This window comes from Cucumis sativus, chromosome 7 (assembly GCF_000004075.3).
Source record: "Cucumis sativus cultivar 9930 chromosome 7, Cucumber_9930_V3, whole genome shotgun sequence".
Classification (NCBI taxonomy): domain Eukaryota; kingdom Viridiplantae; phylum Streptophyta; class Magnoliopsida; order Cucurbitales; family Cucurbitaceae; genus Cucumis; species Cucumis sativus.
The window spans coordinates 1942805-1970472 of record NC_026661.2 but is presented as its reverse complement, the minus strand read 5'-3'; the positions used below and the strand labels follow the sequence as shown (position 1 = coordinate 1970472).

At 29.7% G+C, this 27668-nt stretch overlaps 3 protein-coding genes across 11 annotated transcripts; 1 reads left to right on the top strand and 2 right to left on the bottom strand.

Moving 5' to 3' along the window:
* Positions 1–108: 108 nt before the first annotated feature.
* LOC101213924 (SNF1-related protein kinase regulatory subunit beta-2) lies at positions 109–4858 on the bottom strand. Of its 9 annotated transcripts, XM_031889340.1 has the most exons (6): positions 4689–4858; positions 3957–4172; positions 1982–2178; positions 1052–1233; positions 786–948; positions 109–689 (listed from the first exon to the last, which is right to left on the bottom strand). In XM_031889340.1, exons 3-6 carry the CDS (start codon positions 2174–2176, stop codon positions 360–362), a joined length of 870 nt encoding a protein of 289 aa, XP_031745200.1. In that variant the 5' UTR covers positions 2177–2178; positions 3957–4172; positions 4689–4858; the 3' UTR covers positions 109–359. The 9 variants fall into 9 exon arrangements, with proteins under 9 accessions (XP_031745200.1, XP_011658661.1, XP_011658662.1 ...); XM_011660359.2 differs by lacking the exon at positions 3957–4172; XM_011660360.2 differs by lacking the exon at positions 4689–4858 and having other exon boundaries at positions 3957–4628.
* Positions 4859–12498: 7640 nt separating this feature from the next.
* LOC101214167 (fasciclin-like arabinogalactan protein 2) lies at positions 12499–15074 on the top strand. The gene is made up of 2 exons (XM_004144500.3): positions 12499–13106; positions 14055–15074. Exons 1-2 carry the CDS (start codon positions 12588–12590, stop codon positions 14790–14792), a joined length of 1257 nt encoding a protein of 418 aa, XP_004144548.1. The 5' UTR covers positions 12499–12587; the 3' UTR covers positions 14793–15074.
* Positions 15075–15448: 374 nt separating this feature from the next.
* LOC101214407 (nudix hydrolase 7) lies at positions 15449–19409 on the bottom strand. Its single transcript, XM_004144501.3, has 9 exons — positions 18935–19409; positions 18465–18697; positions 18293–18358; positions 17436–17573; positions 17217–17294; positions 17086–17136; positions 16934–16968; positions 16297–16405; positions 15449–15943 (listed from the first exon to the last, which is right to left on the bottom strand). Exons 1-9 carry the CDS (start codon positions 19080–19082, stop codon positions 15767–15769), a joined length of 1035 nt encoding a protein of 344 aa, XP_004144549.1. The 5' UTR covers positions 19083–19409; the 3' UTR covers positions 15449–15766.
* Between the last annotated feature and the right edge of the window lie 8259 nt (positions 19410–27668).

The following is a 27668-nucleotide window of genomic DNA, read 5'->3' as shown; positions in this document are numbered from 1 at the left end:
TACGATGTAGAAAGTTTTTCAAATGGACAACTCTTTTGTTCTAAGGACTAAGGAACTTCTGATAAGGTTATGTTGAATCAAACTAATAGAAGGATAAACTACAGCTAATATGTGAAATTTCTGACTCTGGTAATTGACTTCAAGCAGAACGTATCAATACAGATAAATTGAAGGAAAGAGAAGTTTTGCAAGAGTGAATAACAATTGAATTAATGATGCACAGTGTGAAAGAATCTTTCTTTAGCTACACTAACTTTTCCTCACCTACAGAACTCGCAAGGATGACAACTCTTCCAGCAGTATTGAGATTCGGTTTCGAAAATGAAAATGTGGGTGGAGGGAGGAAAAGAGTATGGATGTCACCTACTTCTTGATAAAGGCTTGAATAGAAACATTGTAACATGCTTTTCCTGAATCCTGAGAGTAGAGCCAAGTGCTACAAATTGATCTTGGACATTGCTCTGAAGATAGAGATGATTTAATTCTGTTCTTTGAGGTGTAACGGGCAACGGTTGACCATCAACTGAAGAAGATGGATCATTTAAAACGGTTCCTTGCAGATGTGGAGGAAGTTCTGGTGGAGGTCTACTGAAATCATCTTCGTTCAAGTATTGATTGTCATAACTCGACGGTGGGGATGGAGGAGTTTCAAAGTCGGACATGCTTTCAGGCAATTCCGGAACATGCCCCTGGAAAACATAATTCAGTGAGAATTATGGAGTGGCTAACAAGTAACGACATTCTTGAGGAACACGAATTTCTCAATGGGAAGCCATGAAACTTACCTGCAAGTCCAAAATATTGTAAGCATTCCCTGAATCATCATGAAACCAGGGTAGATCTGGAGCATAAGCCAACCAACCATCAACTATGAAGTGGTAGTGGTAGATACCGACGGGTAGAGTCTTTATAACCACAAACTTCTCACCTGTGTTATGCAGGAGCTCTCTAATAGAAATACATGAAATTCAATACACTTAAAGGTTGTTTGAGATTTTTTTTCAAAAAAAAGAATGATAAAGAAGAAAAGCATATCATCAAAGTCGAATACCTCGTCTGCCAGTTGTCCCATGATCCAACGATGGCCACTTGATTGCCGCCATGATTCCAAGAGATAGTCACTTGTGTTCTTGTCCCATGGATCACATTTTCACGGAATGCAGCAATCTGAGGCAAAGATTGAGGTTGAGGTTGTAGCATCAGACCAGGACTTGACAAGAAAACTGTAGCGTACTACAAGTGAAGATGAATGAAAACAAGACTATGAGGGTGAATTTGAGAGTGTTGTTGGTGGTTCAATAAACAGAAGTAGGTACAATATTTTTGGCGGATTTGTTCTTATAAATACAAGGTCCCACTCAGTGTAGGAGACCCTCTTTTGGCATAGTTATTAGGCAATTAATGCCAATTTTAGGTGTTCTATTTTCTTTTGTACTTTCAAACAACAAATAATAAAAAAGGAAAATCGATCATCTTTACAGCTTGAATTGCACTTAATATTAATCATAAAAAGATATCAGAAGAGCATTTGTTACATGTAGCTAACTAACCCTGAATTACAATATTCAGGATGAAGTTAAAAGACAGTGGTTTTCCTGACAAAATATCGGAAGCGAAGCTTTTCTAACAAGTCACCTTCATCCGAGTGATTGAAGAAGAATATATCTAACAACCCACAGAAAAGTGAGCAGTTACAAAGATTTACCCATCCTTCGTAATGTAACTAAGTCATAAACTTTTTTTTGATGAAATGTAACCAAATCATTAACAAAAATCTTAAAAGAGACAATAATATGCATATTCGATTATTTAACATATCAAGATGCTTAGAACAAATTCTCATAGTTTTAAAAAGAAAATGCGGAAGCACCCAATTAACGAAGTCCAGAAATATTCCTTAGTTCAAAGAATCAACGAAGTGGGAGAGAGAGTGTGCATAATCATGAACTTAAAGAACAAACAAAGATATGGAAGAACAAACCTGAGGATTGGAGATAAGGGCTTGTCGTGAGGCTAAACTTTGTGGAGAAATCTGAATTCTGGACTCTGAAAACACGTACGTGTTGCAACTGTTATGTGCTGCATCATCTGCGCAGTCCATCCTTTGGTCGTGATTCTCCTGAAACTTGACGCCAGAGGGGCCTTCTTCATTTTTCCTACCCTCAGCATTGTCCATCACTGAAAAACGGCACAAGAACCAGGATAGATATGATTATATATAACGACAACCCAAATCAAAATTCTAACTCAAATTTTGGCTATATTAAAAGAATAAGTGAAGCCCATCGGGAAATACAGGCAAACAACAAAAACCCACAAAAGCATAATTTTTTACACATACTTACGTCAGTCGATCAATCCCACAAAACTTTAGAATCCAAACCAAGAGTTGGGTGAAGGTAGGATTCTGTTAGCATCTTCCTTATGCAGGCTGCAGCTGTTTATTAATGGAGTTCGGTTAAGTTTTATTTTGGAAAGTGCAATTTGTCTTCTCTCTCCCTCCTTCTCTCTCTCTCTCTTCCTTCTGAAGGGCACTTTCTCTCCCTTATTTTTCTCTTCTTTTTAGCCTAAACCCTTCTTGCTGTCGTGATTAAAAAAATCCAACTGAACGATAAACAGTGGTTTTTTTATTCTCCAATGAATTTGGAAGATTCTTATAGTGGGTTGGTAATTATGCTGATTTAAAAGGGAATGCTGCCTCGTCATCAACATTATTACTTATTTTCCTCGTCTGAGGGGGGGACTTTTGGAGCCTCCAACAGCCATTCCTGAGTTACTGGCCTTGAGATTGGCTCCAAATATAGTTCAAAATTACTGTTATTTACCTGTCTTGGCTATTGGGACCTCGGATTGATGCTCGTGGGTAACTCATAAATTTAAAAATAATTGATGCGTAAAGACTGGAGATTATGCTAGAAATTTGCCAAAAATGGCTTGAAAAGACAGAAAACTCCCGCTTGAAACAAGCAAGCATGAGCTGTTGATTAGAACTAGGTGTTGCTTTCAGATAACAACTTCTTGTACAGATTTGTGAAACCTTCTACAAGAAAAACGTAGAATTCATCTTAAAAATATTTGTAATAAAAATATTATATGATATTAGACCTGACCTTGATCGGGTTTGCTTAGGGAAGAAGATGCCACCTAAGAAAACTTGTCTCTGTTATTGTACGAAAGACAAAGTGGAAATCCAAGTAACTGAAAGCAGCAAAAGCGCTACTTTTGCAAGCCCACGAAAGCGCGCTCTTTTTCTCTCTCTCACCCCCCGGAAAGAAATTACTAAAGTAAAATTGACCCCCCATGGGAATTGTTTTCAAATCAATCTCAAGGAAAACCCTTTCCACAGCAAGTCGGCAGATAGATCAATGCTCAAATGTGCTGTAAGGTTACAGAAAGCAGATCAAAACATTAAGATCACTCAATTAGTGTTGTCCAAATCACTTAATACCTTGAGAGAGACTAAGGTTGAGAGAACGCCGGATCATGCAATCTTTATTCAAGAGAAGATCCTTTTATTAGAAATACTGGGTGACATCCTCTCTGGTTGATGTGATAAATGATAATATAATATTTATATACATTACAAAAGAGAACTTCAAAATGAACCCAATGGGCAGACCCATAGGAACTAAACTAAGGTGTGCAGAAGTATCAAAAGGAAAAGGTAAAGTGGCATCTCGTTCTTTTGTCCATCCAATCAACGATAAACAGTTAAAAGTTGAGGGGAAATGGTACCAATTCTAGGTTTAAACTTTTGCAATCATATGGTCCTTCGGGGCAAAAGGCAGTGCAAGAATCTAATGAAAGTGATTTTTCTCTCTCAACAATCAACAACCAGAGCAGAAGCACCAGCAGAGTAAAAAAAAGTAGATAGGTAGGTGGAGTGAGATATATAGAGGGAGAAGGATGTAAAAGCCCCAAAATAAATGCAGGCCATGTTAGGAGGTAGCACGTACATTGTAAACTGCCACTGCTCTCCTTTTGCGTATGGAGTTGAGAGTTTGGTGGTTAAATGTTGGCATCACCAAGTTGGAGATGCTGACACTGCCACTCGGTGGAGCATCTACATGAGTCTGCTTCTTCTTTCATTGGGCCATGCTGACAGCAATGTGCTTGGATGTAGATCTTCAAAAGAGACATCTCCAGTGCTACCATAAAAATCTTCACTGTTTCTTCATATTCAAAGCAATCCCGTTCACAATTATCTAGATTTGGTGATTTAAGGGTCCAATTTTAACGTAGCATATCTTGCTAACTCTAATACAAATATACAACACAACAACTACCAATTATGCATATAAAATAAACATTTCTTTCCTTCAAGCTGTAGTTTCTATAAGATTACAGTGATTTTGACTGATGGCATTCATTCACAACCAAGGTACAACCCAACTACGATTGCTGTCGTCTTAATTCAAAATAATGAAACCATTTTTTCTTATGAAGAATCGATTGATAATTGATTACCAAGTTCTAAAGTGGACCCATTAAAGGAAAACTTTTTTGCTTACCCATTGAGGCATTTTGTCAAACACCTTGCAAGTGGATCAGAAGAAAAATAAGAAAAGGGGTAACATAATCGTATGGTTGTAGAACTGCCACGGCTTATTCAGTACCATTTCAATTTCCATTCAATCTGAGCGAGGAAAAATGTGGGTATGACAGAAAGCTACAGTATAAGGCACTACCTTGTTTGGGCCGTCCATTTAGCTTGGAATTTTCGATGCTTCCATTTCTTCATTCGATGTTCATATGCAATTCCAACCCCAATTGACTATGGTTGTGCAATTTCCTTGAAATCTTTGATTTATGATTTTTGTCCTCAACCTCTTTGAAGAGAATTACGAGAAGACTCCACTTTTCTACTACTGTATTGCTTAAAAGTACAAGACTATACAAGCCACCGAAAAACTATCTAAATTACAAGGGTTGTTTGGTTCACCAACTTTAAATGTTAATAGAGTTTTATATATAAAAACATTGTGATTATTTAAGTCGAACAAGTCGATTGACCTTTGAATGTCAATAAAACTCTAGTAAATTAATTACTAACTAGTTGGACTGACTTCTATCTATTGAACCCTTATTATTCGTAGATTATTTATCTTTTTAGCATTAGGTTAACATATTGATAGAGTTCAGTTGGTATAATTTACCAACTTTATCTTCTTGCAATGTTTTCAAATGCTCTATTCATTGGCCATCATCGACTAGAATCATTGTCACACCGTGCGAACCAACTTTGACGATCCCTTTCACACGTATGATGACAACTCCGACTACCAATTTCGAACTTCAATAATGACTTTGATGACAACTCTATCGATCAACTCCAACGACCAATTCCAAGCTTTGATAATCATTCTAATGACAACTCCAGCGACCAATTTCAGCTACCAATTCTGGGCTTCTGCAATCACTCAAAAGACAACGACTATCTTTGCACAACCAACTTCAACAATCAATTATTGGCACCAACATCCTGCCCCAACTACTCCAACGACGAACCCTAACAACTAATTTTGAACTTTAACAACCATCCCTGTGCGATCAACTCTAACGATCAATTTCGGTCTCTATGCACGTTCAACTCACATTCTATAGTGATTAAAGTGCAATGTATGATTGTTGATTATAATATAAATATATTTGTCTACCTTAACTGCAAGAATTATATCTAAGATGAATTGACATATCAAATGAGTGTTAAGAATTTAGAAAAGTATACATGTAGTATAATAGTTGAACAAAAATAATTAAGAAAGTGAAAACGAAAGTAAACATACAAACTAAAAAAAATCATAAAATATAAATTTATTTTTAGGTGATTACAAATCGTACCAATTTTATAAATAATAATCAAGTATATAACAATATTTTAAAAAATTATAAATATAGTCACGTTTATCAGCAATAGACTTGTATAACTAATAAACTCATATGGTCTATAAGTGATAGACCAATATTTTTAACAAATCCATCAGTGAAAGTCTTCGTGAATGATCGACTACCATTGGTGTTAATTAATATTTTAGAATATGGACCTACACACCCAAAAAATTTCAAAAGGAGAAAATAGGCCAAGAGGCCCAACTTGGTTGTTTAGGCCCACAAGAAATGGGAACAATTTCCTTGCTGTGAAGCTCTTTAATCCTTTTCCAAAACAACCACCTAAGTCCTACTCTATAAAACACATTTTATCAATGACATTTCAAAACTATATATTATATTTATTGATAAGGTGATAGAACCTCTAACTTTTAGATACGGAGTTCGTGTTAATACTACTAAACTAAAACAGAAAGTACTATCGAATTTTAGAAGAGAGATTTTAGTAACAGCTATGGAACTATAAAATAAATTACAGAAAGTAAAGTGAAAAGAAAACCAATAATGATTGTGCTAAAAATATAAACGAGTAATAATAATAATAATACAAAAATGAGTGATTGCCATAATTATTGAAAACATTCTATCCTTCATCCATTATTTGAATTAATAATTAGCATAAAAAGAAAAGTGAAAATAATCCATTATATGAACTTTATAAAAAAAATATGAAAATCTACCATCTTAATTAAAACTATAACAATAATTATAATAATTAATTTTTTTAAAAAAATTCTACTTCAATTTTTTCTTTAATTAAGAAAACAGTTATTTCTCAACTACTATTTTTTAAAAAAATGGAGTTATTTAAAAGAACAAACAAACAAAAACAGAGAATTTCCTCTTATGCCTAGTTGAGTAAAAAATTAGATAATAATAATAACAATGAGATAGATCAAATGTGTAAATACTAAATAGATTCCTCTCTCTTTTTCGGGGTCAAAATCGACTTTTCAAATATTGATGGTTGAAAATGAGTATACGCTACACATTTTTTTATACGTATATGTATAATTCAATTAATTAAAGTATATATCGTCACTCAAGTGATAAACGGTATGAAATTCTTGTATAGAGTGGGGTTATAAGTGTATTTTACATAATTTCACATTTTAATTTTTGAATAAATTTTAAAAAAATATTCTCCAGGAAGGAAAAAAAACCTATATACATTTAATTCTAAACCGATTTTTGAAAAAAGATTAAAAAAATAAGTTATAATATCTAAATTTAAAATAAGTATCAAATTACTATCTATATTTATCTAAATTGAAAAGTGTTAAAAACAAATTTATTGTTTTTTTAATTAATTACCACAAAAAATAATCTCATTTTATCCTTTATATTCATGTTAGATGTATATTAAATAAAAAAAATGTATATTAGTTTTTTGAAAAATTATTCATTTTGGTTAAATATGAAAAATTTAACATATCATAATCAAAATTAAAATGTTAGTTTTTAATGGTTAACTAATTAATGAAAAATATTGTAGTTCACAATAATATTTGAAATTAACTCGTTAAATAAAACAAAACATTAATTTAGTTACTAAATCATTATTAAATTTTTGTTTAAAAAGAAAACATAATAAATTAGGGTTGAACTAAAAGAGGAATTCAAATCTATCCCCATAGAAAAAAAATGTTTTTTAGTTATTTAAAATTGGGTACGATAACAATTAAAGAAAAAAACAATAACTTTAGTTAAAATTAAAGTCTTAAATTAGGAAAATAATCAACTATTTCCAAATTTATTAATAAATAACTAATAACAATTTAAAAATACTTTTAAATTTAAAAAATCATTTTAAAAAAGTAAGAACGATATGACTAAATTACAAAATAAGTAACCAAGTTTTTAATTTTAAACTAATTTTTCATTTTAAAAAAATATCAGCTTGATTTAATATTTTGCTATTTTTGTCCCCAAATTTATGTTTTAGATTAAACAACTAATGGGATGGTATGAACTAAAATAAAAGTTTAAAATTAGTAACTAATCAAAAAATTATAAATAAAAAATTAGAAGATTTGGGTTTTCACACTATTTTATTAATATTATTTTAATAATATAATATATTTTAGTTATTAATGTTCAACTTACCATGATAATTTATCAATTATTTATACATAAACTAAAATTTAATACAATGTTATTTTCGAAAATTAATTTAAATTACATTTTAAACCGTTTACGTTAAATTAAAGTTTTAGACTCTCTTAAAACGTAAAAAAAATAATTAAAAGAGACTTTTAACCATCTAAATTATATCGTAAGTTTGCTTATAATCACTTTTTAGCTTTATTCTAACAACTTCCCTACTTTTAGGTATAGCTTTACTAAAAATTTGTCACCTCCAAGTTAGTTTATAAATTTTGTATTTATCATTTCATATCTAATATACCTTAAAAATTTTATTACTAGATATATAAATTTACTCGCGTTTATTTTTGTTTCTTACAGTAATTACTCTTGTATTTTAGATCTACTTTTCTCCAACAACACAAAAGCCATAAATACTGCTTTCTAACTCGTGTGCTATTAAAGTTGGAAGTATACATTTTGATACGACAATGGTGACGATGACAACCACAACCACAACGACATTTATAAAATAAAAGGCAAAAAGACATATTTACCCTTATGGTGAAATAAAGAGGAAAAAATAATGACATATTTGGAATATATGGATATATAAAAAAAAAAAAAAAAAGAGAGAGAGAGAGAGAGAGAAAGAAAAAGATTGATTAATTAATTAAATAGACAAATACGGTTGTCCCAATGAGGCATCCTCACGCCAGGCTGGCTTTTCTTGGAGCCTCTTCTCTACCGACACTTCTGGGCCCTTCTCCATCCTCACCTATTTTCTATTTTCTATTTTCTATTCTTCTTCTTCTTATTATTATTAGTATTGTTTTTATATTTCATAATTCATCCACTCAATTATTTTCTTCAACTACTTTCTTTCTTTATTATTCATTTTTAATTTTCCTTTCTAATTAACCCTACAACAATGTCGTCTCAATTTAAGATCGGTAACTTTCGTTTGTTTTTATTTTTTAGTTTTAAAAAACTGATCGTTAAATATGAGAAACGAAGAAACAATATTTTTCTTTTTGTTAAAGGGGCTTTAAACATTTGTTAACATTCACAAATTAATCTTCTTTGAAGTTCTTCGAGCATTAAAATAATGTCTTTCTAATTTTAATTTTATGTTTTTTTTTCATTTTATTGAAAAGAGGAGATGTGTTTTTATGGTTGTTGGTGATTTACTTTCGAGGCCATAATGGGTTTTTCTTTTTTTTTTAATATATAAAAAAATTGAAGCTTTTCTTTAGAAGACATTCACCAACCAACTAAAGGATATTACATCACAAGAAATCAAAGATTCAAATCACAATGAGTAGAGAGAAAAATAAAAAAGAGAATTCGCTTGCTCTTCGATCCAAAGCCTAAGATACCAAAGAATGAGGGAGGACATTATTCCACGGTGAAAAGAAACATCGCGTACGATTTGTGCATAAGCCTCCACCTTCTAGATGAAAAAGGAAACTTTAGTAAAATCTATAGAGTTTCTAAACATAAGTTTACAACCTCTCAATAGGTAGACTCTATAATAGTTTTAAGTACATGTGGAAATAGAATTTCAATCCATAATTTGTATTAAATCATACAAATGTGAGTGAGTAAGTTTTTCTATTAATAATTTAATTAGGAAAAAGGACAAACACATCATGGATGCAATTAAAACTTTGGAAAGATGTTAATTTTATCTTTCACTAAGACTTTTTTAAATACTATATTTTAATTCAATATTTTTATACAAAATAATGCTAATTTAGGTTGATTAGATTTTGGTATACACACTAACTTTAATTTACTTTTTCAATATGTGAAAAAAAAAAAAAAAAGATTCTCATTACTTTTTTTCTTTTCAAAATATTAACCATATTTCAAACTTCTCAAGCTCAAACTTGAGAAACAATATTTTTCTCACAATCTTTCAATTTAAATAAATAAATAAAATTGTTCCTCGAAATCTAGTAATTTTAACTATCCAATTTTGTAAATTTTGAAAACATATCCACATAAGAAAATTAATAAAAATTGATTTTGAGAAATTAAATATAAGATTTGTTGAAGTTACAAAACTAAAATTATATGTCAATAATATATTTTTAAACTTCTATAAAAATATTTACACTTGAGAAATCCTTTTGTTTTTTAAAATAGTTTTTTTCTTTTTAAAACGTAGATTAATTGCGTAATTACTAAAAAAGAAGCCATAAGAAATGGTTTAAACAAGATTTAAATTTTCTTTGATTATTAATTTAAATTATGTACCAAATCCAAATGTTGATTTAATAAATTAAAATGATTGAAGCATTTGGGTTTTCTTTTCAAAGTGGTTGGTGGGACATCATTTGTCTATGCTGCCCCTTTTCTTTTTGTCTATTTTGGCTTTAATCTTCTTGACCTTTCTTTCCTTTTTCAATTATTATTTTAAAAAACACATGATTTTATTCCCCAACTATTTAGTGTCGGTTTAGCTTCAAGTATCGATAGAGATATATGTGCGAAACTAAACATTGTTTTAAGCATAAAACAAGATTAATAATCTAGTTTGATAGTAAAACAATCTAATAGTTAGGTTGAATAATTCAGTTGATATATGAGTGTGTTATTAATCATAATGTCAATAGTTTGATTTGAATCTCTTTTAGATGTGTGCATGATAGATTCAAAAAACCAAATTAAAAGTAGTCAGTTGGAGATAAGAAGAGTTTTAGTCCGTGAGGCTTAACCGACCTAAATTGATTGATGATCAAGGTCGATTTGAACGTTTACTAAACCAACCATAATTGATTCAGTGGCAATTTGATCGAAAAACATGCATTGATCGATCGATGTTCACACGTAATGTCTTGGATTCCAATTTTGCTAAAATTAAATTTAAGATTTATTGAAAATTTATATACTAAAATTAGACGTTTGAAAATATAACTAAATAGTAAAAACAGTAAAATACACCGACTAAAATGATATTTTAACCTTATACGAGTTTTCTTTTTATATATTGAAAAAAAGTTTGTGAATTACTTGCAAGTTAGAATAGGTTCCAAAATTCAAGTGCCCACATGCACAAGCATCTTATCAAGCACACAAGTCTTTCAAATAATCATAAACAAAGTCAAGTATCTTACCTTTACTTCTATCTATTATCTAACCCTTATTAAATTATTGGGATTCATTTTGCCAATATATCTTTACTACTTTTTTCTTTAGAATATCCATACATCTTTTTGGATTATTATTAAAATATATAATCATTCGTAATAATTAATTACTCATTTAAAAATAGATTGAATTAATTTTCGCTATCCATTTCATAATTCGCTTAAATTACTCGAGTAACTAATATGCATCGACGTTTAAATACCATATATTTTGTCCTCAAACTATAAAAAGGTTTGTTTTCAAATCATTGATTATAACTACCGTTAAAAGAGGAACTTACTATATATGTTGTTCTTGTACATGTCATATTATTTACTATTGTTGTTAGTATAAAGTATGAATCATAATTATGATGTACATGAAAAAGAAGAAACAAAAAACACAAAGAAACAAAAAGGTTTGGAATTTAATTTTGGTTTCTGATTTCTTTTCCTACAAGATTTAGATTTATGACTTTTGATTTTTGTTTTCTATTTTTAGTTCTTAGAATATTATTTTATATTTAGTTACTATTTGGCCATGTTAGATTAGTTAATCAAACATTTATATTAACCAATTTATATCCATATATTATATATATATAAAGTCCCGATTGGGTTGTTTTGTCAATACTAACATAAATTTGTATTATTAATTTTTAGATGTGAAGTTTAATAATCTACCTTGCATACTGTAAGAACAAAACCGCTAGTACACAAATTTGTATTTTTTCGTGTGTTAAAATTTTAAAATATCTATTAAATATAAAATTAAAAGTTCAAAGTTTTATTTGATAAAAAAATTCAAATAAATATCTAAAATATCCTTTATTTGAGTTTTGAAATTAGGAAATTCCAAAACATATCACTAAATTTAAAATTTAGAAATCAATTTGACAATTCAATTTCCAAATAAAACACAAACAAACGTTTTGAGAGTATCCTATCTAATAATTTAATCGTCAACATGAGTATAACTCTATAATAATGTTAAAGTTTCATCGATACTTTCGTATATTTTCAATACTAATAGGTGTAAAAAAAGTGAGAAAATACGAAAAAATAAACATACAAATGTGATGAATTTAATACAAGATAAATGAGATTTGAAAAAGTAAGAAAAGCATTTAGATATGTATGATTTAAGATGTTTGCTTTGAACATTCCATAAAATTAAGACCTAAAAAATTTAAAAATATTTGAAACCTTTTGAGTCCAACAAACTTATAATTTCATTATATAAATAAATAATTAAATGTCAAAAATCAAATTAAGAAATAAATATTGAATTAAACTAATGCCATGAGAGGGCCCACTTCACTCCTCTCTTGAGCTGGCTCCCATGCTAACTAACCTTTTCTATTTCTTAAAAATCTCTCTTCCAAAATAAAAACTCCCTTCACTCAAATCCCTAAATCTCTCACTCCCACCCCCAATCAAATCCCCCAATTTCCACATTCCCCATTCCCCTCCGCCACCATGCCCCGTCCCTTCCCCCTCGCCACTCTGGCTCTCCCTCTCCTCCTCCTCCTCATCTTCTCCCCCTCCTCCGCCGACGCTCACAACATCACTAGAATCCTCGCCAAACACCCTGAGTTCAGCACCTTCAACCACTACCTCACAATCACCCACCTCGCTGGCGAAATCAACCGCCGTCTTACCATTACTGTCCTCGCCTTAGACAACTCTGCCATGTCCGCTCTTCTCGACAAGCATTTCTCCGTCGGCACCATCAAGAATGTGCTCTCGCTTCATGTTCTTGTTGATTACTACGGTGCTAAAAAGCTTCATCAGCTTTCTAAAGGAACTACGCTCTCTTCTACTCTGTTTCAGGCCACCGGTTCCGCTACTGGTACTTCTGGATATGTTAATATCACTAATATGAGAGGCGGTAAGGTTGGATTTGGATCCGAGGATAACGGCGGCGATCTCAATTCCTTCTATGTTAAATCGGTCGTGGAAATGCCTTACAATATCTCCATCTTGCAGATCAGTAAGGTAACTGTCGATTTCAACCTTTTTCATTACGCCAAATCCTAATTCCTATTATCTTGTTCAAATTTTTAACAATCTTAATCTTGATATCAGTGGTAATAGTATGAATATGTGAATGAGATTTATTTATTTCCGATAATATCACTTCTTATTTAACAATTAAATTGACAATTACACCATGTTAATCACCGACTTGTTTAGTATAACTATAATACCAAATTAGAAAGTTACCGATCGACAAAAGTTCCTGGATCCACAGTTTCAACCACTATTAAATGATTAACAAAGTTAAATATACAATATACAATAACTAATATTATTATAGGAAAAAAATATACTATTCAAATAGAAAAAAACATTTCGTAACAATTTGTGATTGAACACTTGCGTAGGATCCACCGTGAATGATAGGGTAATCTTTAGAATATTCTAAATGAAGTTGATTTTCAACTAAATGTTAACACTGTTTTAGTTGCTAAAACGAGTTGAGTTCAACTGACATTGTATTAATATTATAATTTTAGAATAAAAAGTTTGGTCGATTGTATTCCTTCAATTCTCATATTAACAAAAAAAAACTTTATTATGTTAGTAACACATACATTAATGTAAAGATTCAAAACTTCAACTGTTGGATAAGAATATAAAGTTAACTTACATTATAATCATTAATATACAGATCTAACTATGTTTGAGTTTCATAATTTTAATATTTTGTTAAAGTTTAGTTAGTTTTTCAATTCTTAGAAGTGAGTATTTGATAATTATGTCTTTTATCTATTAAACTTAGTCTCTTAGCGGTCTATTTTGTGACCGACAAAATGGAAACTCAAAAAGTTCATTTAATTTGTTATGGATCTGATTATTTATTTATTAGTTTTTCTATCAGAAAACGACAATTCTGTTAGTTAACCGTAACAGTTATTTTAACAAATTGGGATTTTACGTTAGGTTATAACATCCGCCGACGCCGAGGCTCCAACGGCGGCGCCGGTCAGTTTGAATCTGACGGAGGTCCTGCCAAAGCAAGGTTGCAAAGCCTTCTCTGATCTCTTAATAGCTGCTGGCGCCATTGAAACATATCAATCGAACGTCGATGGTGGACTAACGATGTTTTGTCCAACGGAAGACGCACTCAATGCATTTCTTCCCAAGTACAAGAATCTCACGGCGGCGCATAAAGTATCGTTGCTATTGTACCACGGTATGCCGATTTACTTATCGTTGCAGATGTTCAAATCGAACAACGGCGTCGTCAGCACGTTAGCCACAGACGGCGGCGCCAAGTACGATTTCGTCATCAAGACCGACGGCGAGGACGTCATGGTAAAGACGAAGGTTGTGACGTCGACAGTGACAGCGACGCTGATAGATTCGGAGCCGTTGATAGTGTATGAGGTCGATAAGGTGTTGCAGCCGAAGGAGCTTTTCAAGGCAGTACCGGAGGAGGAAGAGGAGGCTCCAGCACCGAAATCATCGCCGAAGAAGAAGAAGACGAAGGCACCATCGCCTAAGGCGTCGGACGGAGAGGAGTCCGAGGATGCAGACTCCCCAATTGGGTCGGATGAGTCGGACGGAGATCCGGCGGATCAGACATCAGAAAAAGATGGAGCGTTTGGAAGGAACGGTGAGAGATCGATGGCGGTGGTGGTGATGTTGAGTTTGTGGTTGGGTGTTTTGCTCGTATGATTTGTATGATGGAATGGAGACGTGGCGTTATATTAGAGGTCCGTTTATTCATAGAGCAAAATAAAAAAAAGGAAAGTCTCACTTTGTATTTTCGATTTTTTATTTTTGAGAGTGTCGGTGATGTTTTTCATTTTTATTTTTACCCTTTTTTTTTGGATGGTGTACAGTCACTTTAAATATCAAATTGGGTTGTATTTTCTTAAGTGATTTGCCTTCATTTTTTTTTTTCCCATTTTGAAAAAGAACAATAATTTATTTAATTTGGAATAATTTATTTTAATTTTTCTTCTCTCTTTTATTATTATTATTATTTAGACAATGCATGTTGAAATATTTAGGGAATCTTATACTTGTGTCGGTGGAGAGAAATCATAAAGAAGCCCCAACATCACACTTTCCTTTTCCCTTTTGATATTTGCAACTTTAGGACTCCAACACATTTTTTTATTCCACTTTTGGTAAGAACTAACTAGCGAGTTTTATGCCTATGCTTAGGAGTCAATTAGAGATTTTAATTACCAATACATAGAAACCATGTACAAGTTTCAAGTTTATTGACTTATAAATATAACTTTTAACTCAATCTAAACATAGCTTAATTAGGTATGATAATAGCCATTAATTTTAGAAAAAGACATCACAGATTGTAGAGTACATTGATATAAAATCATGATGTTGAATTCTAGAAAGGAACGTTGTGTCCTTTATTGTTGAAGTAAGTTTATTGTAACTAGTAGCACTTTTATTAACTTCACCTTTGTGCTAACATTTTAGAAAACAATATAAAAATATAATTAATCAACAACTCATGTGACAAACTACTACCCAATTTTCTCTAACCATAAACCAAACAAGATGGAGATTTAATGCACAAATGATATGTACGTCAATAATTTATAGATTCTTTTGAGCATCTTGTAATGCTGAGGTTAGAGGGAGCAATCAATTGTCGATGTTGCTGCTGAAGTATGAGTTCAGATTTCATGTTTTGAGTAGAGGAACGTCATTTTACCAGACGCAGAATACGTAGGCATAGCTGAGAGACCGTTGTAGCTGTTGTTCGCCTTTGCTAAACATACTTTTGCCACGTAGTCGAAACCCGAATTTTCTTTAACAAAGGGTTGGTCTGCATATTCATCAATGGGCATCCACTGTTTTGGAAGTGGAAAAAGTCAGAGAAGGGCAAAAAAAATTGTCACTGTAATCTACAGTCTTAGAATGGCCTCTACAAAGGAATGTTTTGATACCATATCTATGTTTGATATAAAAAAGAATTGAAGTCGAGATAGTATCGTATTCCTGGATAAGTGTTTTTAATCTAGACAGTAGGGTGTGACCTGTCCTAAAGTTGTTTAGATTAGTGATCAATTATTGATATGGAAACATTGGATTCCAATTTTGGGGCCTCATTATGAGATGTCTCTAATTAAACGGAGGGATTTTCCATCAAAATAGGAGAATGACACATCTCATTATTTATCAATCACTGTCTTACTAAATATACCTTGGCAGCCTCAATTTCTGAAGCTTGCTTTTGAATGTCAAAGGAACGTGGTCGTAACATGCATACGAAAAACAAATCCGATTTTGTAAAAAACGCACTGTGGCTTTGCCTGCATTACACAACAGAAAGGAGCAGGTAGTAAGAAATTTTCATCCAAGAAAAGAGAGAAAAAAGGGTAAGGATGGAAACTCCCCTATACATTACAACAACACATATCCGGCCTAAGAAGCATAAACAAGCATAAACATTTTAGTTTGACTAGCATGTCCGTGTCCGATATATGTCAAACACTTGAACAATCTAATACTTGTTGGACACGTATTGAACACTTGTTGAGTAGACTAAAAAGACTCGTATATGACAATAATAAATAAATTTTGGATGTGAATTACATCAAACTTTAAATTTTAATTTTCTTATAGTATGAAAAATCTCTCTCTCTCCGCCTCTCTCTCTCTCTACATATGTATATATCTTATAATTAAATAAAAGTGTCCTTGCTATGTCTTGTCCTAGATTTTTAAAAAATGGTGTGTTTTGTATCCGTACTTGTGCGCTTCTTACCATTTAGTACAAGGAAAATTGGGTGCATTGGATAAAATGTGAAATAAATGGTGAAGAATGTAACTTGGTGTACCTGAATGCTAAAACTTCTACAAATTCTGCATCAACCTGAAAGGAATTTCAAGTGAAACTATTAAACATTTGAGAGAGGGAAAGAGAGAAAGTGAAATTAAAATAATAATAATAATGACAATAAAATTAAACTCCTTGTTATTCATAACTTACGCCAGTCTCTTCTTTTACTTCCCTAATTGCTGCGTCACAAATATCCTCCCCCTACAGAAAGGAGAAGTAGATTATAGCACAAGAAAGGCTTATTGAATTGAGACAGTTGAAGCAAATTGAAATTTCCTCACCTCATTAACCACTCCAGTTGGTAACTTCCAAACTCCTGTACCTTTGAATTTGCCACTAATCTCTTGAACCACAAGCACCTTCAAAATTAGAGTATTCATGTTAGCTACTAAAACCAAAGAGCTCTTCTAACTGAAATCTTTCAAATAGACAGCAAATTATTCCTAAGAACACAGTATCGCATCAAAATCACAAACAAACAAGAGGAATTTGGAAAGTACCTCTCGATTACTGTTCATTACAAATGCACCGATGCCCACACGATGAGAGGCATTAGCTGGAAGGTTATTCGTAGTTTCAGAGATCCATCGCACGAGCATTAGATAATTAGGTTCGGCATGGTGGAAAGAAAATCCTTCCTGAAAATCAAAAGCAACAACCAGCGTTAATTTATTAAAGTGACACATACATACAGTTATCTTTCTTAAGCAGATACAAAAGACATTTGTATTTTAACTTTTGGCTAATCGAACTACAGTGGATTGACTAGGTCACATTGGAGCACGTGAAAGGAGTAAAGAGATTTTGAAGGGATGCATTCAGACTTTATCGTGGCCACAAAGGATCACATTCTAAGAGTTTCTGCCTTCCAGACAATATAATCAAAAAGTTGAAAATTCAGAAACAGTGTACGACCAAAAACAACAATTTAGCTTGAACTTCTTTTTTTCCTTCTTTAAAATAGCGATGAATATCCAGACTAACATACAACCAATCTCATGAGATATATTTATGACCATATAAATACATACTTAAATTTGAGATAGACATAATAGTAAATCAGACTTAACATTATTTACTCATCATCAAACATGGAATTCTATAGAAGTTCTAAAACTTAAAGGTAGAAGTGGAGAGACACCAATCAGTGGAACATTTTTTTTTTAATCATACAGAGTATACTTAACGTTTTGGATTTGTAATGTAAGTGCCATGTCAAAGAAAAAATCAGTATAACTGCATGAATCAGGCTGTTCATTCAGACAGCAAAACAATTTTTAAGATCTTTACAATTTGAAAATATCGTACGGTTTAAGAAAAAAAGTGACTTTTATGTATTTGTACGAACAAAATGTACCTTAACAACAACTTCAACAAGATTTGCAAGTTCAATAGGCAATTTGATCCAAATACCTCTCTTACCCTGAAAATCAAAACGGAAACAGAAACCATAAATGGGAGTCGAAGACAGGAACTACATATAAAGAACCAAGTTCAACCTATAGGCTATAACCGAACAGAAAAAATACCTGTTGTTTCCATTGAGACAACGAAGCTCTAAGCAAAGAACCAAATTCATTTGAGTCCATAGGGTCCTTCATTTCTACAATGACTCCATCATAACGATCGTGAACTCCACTCAATAGTTCAAGCTGTTGAACATTAGCATGAGGAGTCACTTTCTCTAGAGTTGATGATGAGGAAGACATGTCTCGGCTGAGTGTTGGACTTTTGTTTCCTACATATGAAGCAGTAGCCGCAACTACAAGAATGAAAAACAAGAAACCCCCCACAAAAAGGAGCACAAAATAAGTCCAAATCCACATGATTATGCAATAATTTAAACTCAAATCAAATCCAGGTCTTAAAATCCCAATCCTAGCTATGAACTTGGGTACAGAAATCAAGGAAGAACCCACTAAAATATGAAGAGAACCGACATAGAATCAACGTAAACAAAAAAAAAAAAACGCAGAAAAACAAATAAAAAACCCCCTACCTGTTCTGAAGCTGAAAAGGGAAGACGACGAAGAGTTGAAGAAAGCTTGATTCGATGAAGAATGAAGTGCAGAGGAGGATAAAGAAGATGGAAATGCTTTAAATAGGGAAAGGTAAGTATATAATTTAATACTCCTCAATCCGAACATGAAGAAAAATCAAACAAAAACAATTAATCAGATTTCATACGATAGATACAACATAAAACCTGATATGAAGACACAGATTTATATAAAGAAATAAAGAGAAATAGGCAGTGCCTTGAACATGGGGTTCATTGACTCTAATGAAACTTCCATTTGAATGCAGCAGAAGATTTTGATTGATATTAAAACTATGGAAGAGTCGTTGAAGAAGACGAATAGGAACCCATTTCTACGCCTCTTTTCCAGCTTCTTTCGACGAATTGGGACTACACATCCAACCGAAAACCCCAATGTAATTTTCGTCCTTTTTTCCTTTTTTTTTTTCTTTTATTTGCTTTATGCAATTGTTAAGTTCATATATTCACATTACAAAAATTCATTCCATCTTTCTTAAATCTTATTATTGTAACCGTTCATATATTTTTAATGTATTTATTATATAGTGGTATATGTTACTATATAAAATTTGATTGTTTGTGGGTTAAGATAGAGGATATGTTTAAATCAAATATTTAAGTTTAGATTATATACGTCGATAATATGATTTATTTTCAAATATAGCAAAATGAACCAAAATATTTACAAAATATCATAATTTATCTACGATGGACCATAACAGACCAAGATAAACTATTATTTGTATGAAGTCTTGTTATTTAAAGTAATTTCCTATTTAAACTCCGATTTGACCCAATCCAATCCAAATTTTTAAACTTATAAATATTCATATATATTTTCATGACGTTTATTTGAAGTTTGTAACAAATATATTGAATTTTAATATTTAACATTTGAGTTTTATGAAATCTAATTATTTGACGTATATGTTATAAAGACAAATTTAAGTATTTAAAAATACTAAAAAAAAGAAAAATAAATAATCGAAAAACTTAAACGAACCAAAGTCAACCCAACTTAAATTTTGGGTTGATCCAAAAAGTTCTAACAACTCAAACTATGTATACCTCTCATTTTTATAATCGATGAGAATGTGATTACAACTAGGGTGATTTGAAAAATGAGGATAATTTTTTTAAAAAATTAAGAAAAATGGGTGTTTTCAAAACTATTTCGATAAAAGATGTGGATTTTTTTTGGCATTATTAAAATGTGTCTCTTGAAAAGACGCATTCCTGAGTGGGCTCCATCAATTTATATGACAGTGAGCCATTTAATTATTATTATTATCTTTATTATAATTATTACAATATTAAAATTTAAAAAATTATTTTCATAATATTATAAAAATATTTTACTTTTTATTCTTCAATCACACAATTATTGATTTATATCCATCTCAATTTATCATTTCATTTCCTATTACCTTTCTTTTTAATAACAAATCATTTATAATTTGTATAAATTGAATATAATTAAATACTTTGGTAACAAAATTGAACATTCATAAATTGAATATATAAAATATCAAAAATTACAAAGTTAAAAAAAAAATCTTCAAAATATAAAAAGGAGAGCTAAACATATTAAATATGGAATTAAACAATAAAGTTACCGCTTACCTCCCTACTTAAATATTTCATTCCACTTATTTTTTTATAATAATAATAATAATAAAAACAACAACGATAATAATAATAACAATTTATAAATGCCAAAAAACGACCGTTTCTACCTAAATAGTTTTGAAAATATCTATTTTCCCAAATTTTTTAAAATACAACCCTTTTTTTCGGATCGTACCTTACAACTACCATCAAATGAGTATATTTCACGATTCTACTTTTTATTATTTCAAACAAAATGTTGTGGTAAATTATTTCCAAAAGACTTTGAATGGTGGATTAGGTTGGAAAATAGTGTGTATATGACTCATTTTCCATTACTTGTATTTTCTATAAGGTCATTGGTTGAATGGTGGATTACGTTGGAAAATAAGGAGTAAACGTCTATGCATGTGCCTCTTTCTAGATAGTCTTTCTCTTTATGGAAAAGGTTATTCAATATCTCACTTTTAAAATGAGAAGTTCATACCAATTATCGTGGAGATAAATTCATTTTAATTTGAAAGTTTTAACTTTATCTTATTACATGATTTTAAAATATAAAAATGATATTAAATATAATGATGAATAAAAAATTCAATACAACAAAATATGTTTCTTAAACATTATCGAGTTTATACCGAGTTTAGAGAAGAGTAAAACATGAGTCATAAAAACCCATTTTATGCATTTTTATATTTTTCAAAATTCATGAAAAAAGTCGAAAATTTTCAAATTTTTATTGGATTGTAGATATTTAACGATTTGTAAGTGTCGTTCGATATAACATCATTTTTTCAATTCGTTTTTGTTTCACTCCCTTCCTATTTCCATCTCTCCCCCAAATTTTCTTTCCCTCCATGTTTATATTGATATATTAAATCGAGTTCTAAAATGAATGTTGTTGAAGTGAGCAAAATATAAAGTAAGTTATTTATACGTATTTTTTTCATTAAAGTAATGCTAAATACTTGTATTTAGTTTTTTTTGCAAACAACTTAACCAAAGTTTGATTACTTGTTTTATTGTTTATAGTTTTGTTGTATCATGAAAGTTCTTTATTTATATTTGTGTACGTGAAATTTGGACGAAATATAATATAATGACATGTATGAAACAAATAGTTACCTATCATTATAAGTACTACTTTTTTTACAATTTAAAATGCCAATATACGTAATTTGATGATGTTAAGAAAGTGTCACATTTAAGAAATTATTGATACTATAATTGTGACATTGCTAATGTTTTTGTGACAAATTTGTATTGTCAATGTAAAAGTTTAACTTACATAAAAAGTTAACTTTTTGATCGATTCTTATAAATTGTCATAGAAATGTTATTGTGATAGATAATAAATAATTATCGTTGACTGACTTTATAAGTATGAAACAATCGATTATGATACAATTTTTCACAAAATGATTTGTAGGAATTTCTTTGATGGTCCATTCAAGAACTAAAGAATAGTTATCATTTTTTTTAGTCATGCATCCAAACATGTGGTTTTACTTTTCACAAATTTATATTATATTATCAAACTTTGTTTTTTTTTTAACTTTATTAACCTACTTTTTAATTTCTTTGACTCTATTAATTTTTTTTGTTGAAGTATACCCTTGCAAATGGGACTAGAACATTCAAACTTCTTATTAAAAAAAAAAAATTAAACTTGATAAGATAAACTTTAGGACAACATACCAAATTTGACTTTAAATTATTTTGAAAACTTTGTAGGGTGAAAAGTCGAGACTTGTGTCTATTTGGCCAATAAAGAAAGTTGGGGTTGATGTTTATTTAGTTTATGAAGATTTAGAACAGATACTTTAAATGGTCTCTCAGTCTATTTGATCATTAATTGACTAATGAAAAAATGATGTGGGTGTTAGATTAGCAAATTATACTTGCTTATGTGTGGTTGTTTTCAGTTGATCTTCCTTTCTCATGACGATGCTCTCTTATTCTATGTCGTTCGTGTAATTTTTCTTTCATTTCATTTTCTTCAAATGAAAATAAGGCTTTTGAAGGTGTTACTTGCGGGTGAAACCGTGTAAGAATTTAAATTATTAGGGTTTGGAGATGAAATTATTATGATTGCAATCGTTAGTTTGAAGCTTTAACTATCAAAATTAATCACGTTAAATATTAGTAAAACTTTAATGAAAGTAGACAATTATATTTGAATATGAGTTTTGTCGTCCAATTGTACATTATTCAATTTTCTTAATATGAATATGAATTTGAGCAGAGACAAAAACTTCAAATTTAAGTGAATCTGAAATTTAGAATTAATGTTCGCAATCCGTGTGTTTAAAAATTTTGACAATGTGTCCTTGCACTTGTGACAGGAAAGAAAAAATCGTGGGTGTGGTCGTGATGAATAAGAATATGATGGAGAAACGAGACGAAATAAAAAGTAAAATTATCAACTAACTATTAAAATTTTAGAACTAATTTTCAAACTTCATCAACCAATGTATCTATTTTTAAATCGACCAAATAAACATCAAAATATATAAATGACGAAAGTTACCAAAGAATGAAAAAAATATTAAAAGAAAAGTTTAGACAATTATCTTAGTGGGCCGAAAACAGTTTGGACCTGAACCGAAAATGGGCTATAGATAACTAGTCCAGCCATTTGACTTCAATTCCATGTTTAATAAAACGGTTCGTTTTCAACTGCTTTCCAATTTTGGTTCAACTCTTGGTTAGGTTATATATATATATACAATATAATATAATTGATGCATTTTTTAAGTAAAGAAAAAAAAAATCGAAACTATTTACCATACAGTAAAATCTATCGAATTCTCTATACTTTATTTAAGTGAATGAAAATAGTATGAAAAAAAATTGAAAGTTATATTAATTTTAATTCCAAACTAACAAGTTTATCAATTTTTTACCATAAACTTTTATAAATGTATCAATTTATCAGTAATAAAAAACTTTTATAAACATATCAATTTAAACTCTCCAAAACTTATCTAAATTGTATTAGTTTTATAAATTTAGGGTTTAGGGTTTATGTTTCAATTTAGTCTCAACGTTTATATTACGTTACACTTTTAATTTAGACGAGCTTGCAAAAATAACAAAAAATATTATGATAATTGAGTCCATCTCTCTTACATTTTCAAAATTATAAACAAATTATCCTTTAATACATATATATGTTTATAAGGAAATTAAGGTTGAAGATGGTATGGATAGGCAATTAAGCAACCATATATAATAATCAATCAAATCTTCATTCACAAGTGAAACAGCTCAATATCAATATATTATGAGTTGGAGAGACCTTAGCATTATTTTACTTTATTTCGGGTTATATAATTGGACTTTCTTTTTTTCTATATAAAAAAGTACTTTTAACTTTTTCTCTAATACTATCCCTATTTTGCCCCCTTCAAATTAACCCTTTCATTTGTTTGGATATATTAGAATAAGTATCTAACTAAATTTTACTCGTTTCAATTGATACAACAATTAGTCTATAGTTTAAATCGATACAAATTCTAAAGTTTTTCAAAGTATTTTAACTAAAAGTTGAAACATTTTCCCTTTACTCACCATAATATGCTTCTTGACCAAATGTATCCTATGAATTAATTGTCTTTATATTTATTTACTTAAAAAGTATATTATAATTTAATCAAGAAATTTGTAAAAAATTAAGTATAATGATTTTTGTTTTTTTGAATGATTTTGTTGTAATAGTAAAGCATTTGTCAATTTTTTTTCAATTAAAAAAATAGTTTTATATATTTTCAAAATCAAAGAGTAAACACACAATTAAGTAATTAATTCATTGACTTTATCCAACTCATTACCATCTCAATATCCTATCAATCATTTTCATTTGCAACTATTTTCTTAATTTTTTTAAGGATTGTATTTGAATTCCCCATAAATATAAAACTAAAGCTACCTACTCAATACATATATATGTATTAAAAATTAAGATTGAACAAGTAGTTTGTTACAAAATTAAATAAATGCAACAACAAGTGGTTGGTAGATATAAATTCATCATCATCAAATGCTATTTCATTCACTAAATAGTTGTTTTTGTTTCATTCAATAATGGTCCAATCCCCAAACGTGGACTATGCAATATTCAACATTAATGTGGTTTCTATTCTTCTTTAATTTATTCTGTTTCTCAAAGTTTCCTACAAACTTCCAAATTATATATACAAGCAATCATTTATATATAATTTCTTTTAAAATTAGGTAAGTTTTTTTTTTTTCAAATTGTACACAAAATTAAAATTGTACAAGTTTAGATTTTAAATTTGATTTTCTTATAAAATTTACATTCGTGTCTAATAAAATTGTAAAATTTTAAAAGTTTAAAAAATCTTTCAATTTCTTCCATTTGTATCATTGTAATTTGGATGGAAGGGATTAAAATTATTATTTTTAAAATAAATAACAATTGTTTATTTTTGAAAGTTTCCTTTCACAAACATATAAACTTTTGAAAAAAATTAAACTTAGAAATACTACTTTCATATATCTTAACAAAGCTATTTAAAATTTAAAAGAAATAAATATAATTTTAAAAATAAAAAAAATCAATTTATTATGAAATAAGACTTAAATTATTTACGTTAGACTAATTAAAATTTACTCTAATGCAAAATTATTTTCTTTCTTTTTTTCCCTTAAAGTTTGAACAACCAAAGGTGCATTATAATAATTTAATACATGATAGCATGAAATGTAGGTTAAGATGATAATTGAAAAATAAGCTAAAGTTTTGAACCCATAAATATTTTACAATAAATTTTGAGAACCCATTGCTTCTTGCACGTGCTTCACGTGCATTTCATTTCCATACACGTGCCTCACGTGATAATTAATTTAAATATCTTTTTCTTTCTCTTCTCAAATCCAACCATTTGTTTTGAATTACTCTACAAATTTAAATTTGATTAATATTATCATAAAGCTATAACTAAAATTTAATTTCTATAGCTTACAAAATTCTAGTCTTAAAAGTATTTATTATTTACAGAAAATTTATCGAACAAGAGTTTATATAAAACCATATAGACTAAATTTTAACTTTTAAAGAGAGATTATTGTAATAGTAAATTGGTGAAAAATATAGTAAAATTTTAAATTTTATCGGTGTCTATCAACGTCTATTTTTAGTAGAATATAAAATTTTGATATATTTTATAAATATTTTGGTTCATTTTGCTATATTTGAAAATTACATAAATGAACTAACTTCTAATCATCTCCAAATCATTAAACCAAATTTATATATAAATAAAGCAATGTATTTTATAACAAATTTAATTGGGTTAAGGTATATACTATCAATTTTAGCCTAATTAATTATCAAAAGATAACATAAATTTAATTCAGTGTTAATTGTAGAAACTCACATTTGTGTTATGCTAAATAAAAAGACAAATTAAACAATTGAAATGTACAAATTACCTATTATTTGTGATGTAAGTATAAAACAAGTTTATATATCAAAATGGTAACTTTTTTCTTTAAATCGACAATTTTGAGGCAAGTACTTTTTACAACATACGCTTACTACTAGAGCTATACCCAAATTGATAGCAAAAAATAAATAAGGTTTAGTTAACGATAATAATTCTTAAATACTTAAATAAAACTATAAGGATGAAACTATGATTTAATTAATTCGAGCTAGAGAACTCAATTTGTTTTTCTTTTCTTTTTAATTTAATTAATAGATCCGAGAAGATAGAGAGCTTAATTTCTTCCCTATATTATATAATCCAAGTAGTCCTAAAATACTTAGTTCAAACCCTTTTTGTTGTCACAGTTTCACTCAATATCAAAGTTCAACTTCAAGTCGTATCCATGCAACAAGCACAACCTTCTCCATCTCTTGCAGACAACCATGGTCAATAGTCCAAATTTAGTGATTCTTATTACTCTACCTTCCACCTATCATCACAAAAATTTCTTATTAATAGAAGAAAAACGAGAATAGATTAAATAGTTCGTTACCTAACACTTTCACATAAGACAAAGTGGTAACATCACTTAGGGAGTGAAAATGATAGATTAAAAAACCGATCGAACTGAAGATGGTTTATTAAAGATAATAAGAGGTAATTCAGACGATAGTGGATGATTGAGAAAAAATCCAAACAAATAATATTTTTTAAAAATTTCAAAACGCTTAAATTGACCTAAATCGATCGATTGACCGACCAATAATTGATTCATACTTTTTCATGGTCAGGATCGATTTGAACATTTACTTAAATAATCGTATAGTCAATTCGATATTGGTTTAATAAAAAATCGACATCCATCAATCCATGCCCACCCCTACTACCACTTCATAATTTTGATTGGTTATACAACTTTTGTAAGAATTAAATAATACATTACTAAAACAATTAAAGTATGTATCCATGATGTGTATTTTAATACACAACGTGAAACGTTTAGAGCATAATTTTTTTTTTTTGTATAATCTAAAAAATATACATTAATGTATAAAACGCACCAATTTTTTAATTGTCTATGACAAACCTTTCCATCGACGCCATTTTATTAAAATGATTTTATGTATTATAATATATAGTTTTGGTTACACATTAGGTCTTTTCAAAATTGAAGAACTCCATGATTTATATTCCATTGACTTTATCAATTTCTAAAGAATAAGATCATGGGGACGTGAGATCTTGGGTATTGACCCATTGATTTTTGTTATTAGTGTCACAATGGTTGAACATATATTTTTATTGTTTTTCAAGTACGAATATCGAATGATAATTGAATTATAAATGCTAAAACGAACATATACTTCCACTTACATATAAAGTTATTAGTATCACAAGATCAATGATTCAAAATTCTCGCATCCGTTCGACTATTATTATTGAATTATATAGATGTATTTATTTATTAAACTTAAAATGTAAAAGCTAAAACATATATAAACATGGATTGATTGTTAGGGTTAGTGTTCAACTTCAATCCAATGTAAAATTGTTGTTGTAAAATTTAATATCAATTAAGCTACGCGTCTCATTTTAGGATATAGTATTTATTCTTTGTAATTTGTACCTTT

What these genes read in the sequence shown, in the direction of transcription:
- LOC101214167 (XM_004144500.3), top strand. Translation starts at nt 12,588, where the DNA reads ATGCCCCGTCCCTTCCCCCTCGCCACTCTGGCTCTCCCTCTCCTCCTC. An exon ending in CCATCTTGCAGATCAGTAAG is followed by an intron (nt 13,107 to 14,054) that starts GTAACTGTCGAT and finishes ATTTTACGTTAG; the next exon opens with GTTATAACATCCGCCGACGC.
- LOC101213924 (XM_011660353.2), bottom strand. Translation starts at nt 3,485, where the DNA reads ATGATCCGGCGTTCTCTCAACCTTAGTCTCTCTCAAG. An exon ending in CAACCTTAGTCTCTCTCAAG is followed by an intron (nt 2,179 to 3,448) that starts GTATTAAGTGAT and finishes GCCGTTTTTCAG; the next exon opens with TGATGGACAATGCTGAGGGT. An exon ending in ACAATATTTTGGACTTGCAG is followed by an intron (nt 690 to 785) that starts GTAAGTTTCATG and finishes TATGTTTTCCAG; the next exon opens with GGGCATGTTCCGGAATTGCC.
- LOC101214407 (XM_004144501.3), bottom strand. Translation starts at nt 19,082, where the DNA reads ATGTTCGGATTGAGGAGTATTAAATTATATACTTACCTTTCCCTATTT. An exon ending in TGTCTCAATGGAAACAACAG is followed by an intron (nt 18,359 to 18,464) that starts GTATTTTTTCTG and finishes TTTGATTTTCAG; the next exon opens with GGTAAGAGAGGTATTTGGAT. An exon ending in CAACTGGAGTGGTTAATGAG is followed by an intron (nt 17,137 to 17,216) that starts GTGAGGAAATTT and finishes TCCTTTCTGTAG; the next exon opens with GGGGAGGATATTTGTGACGC.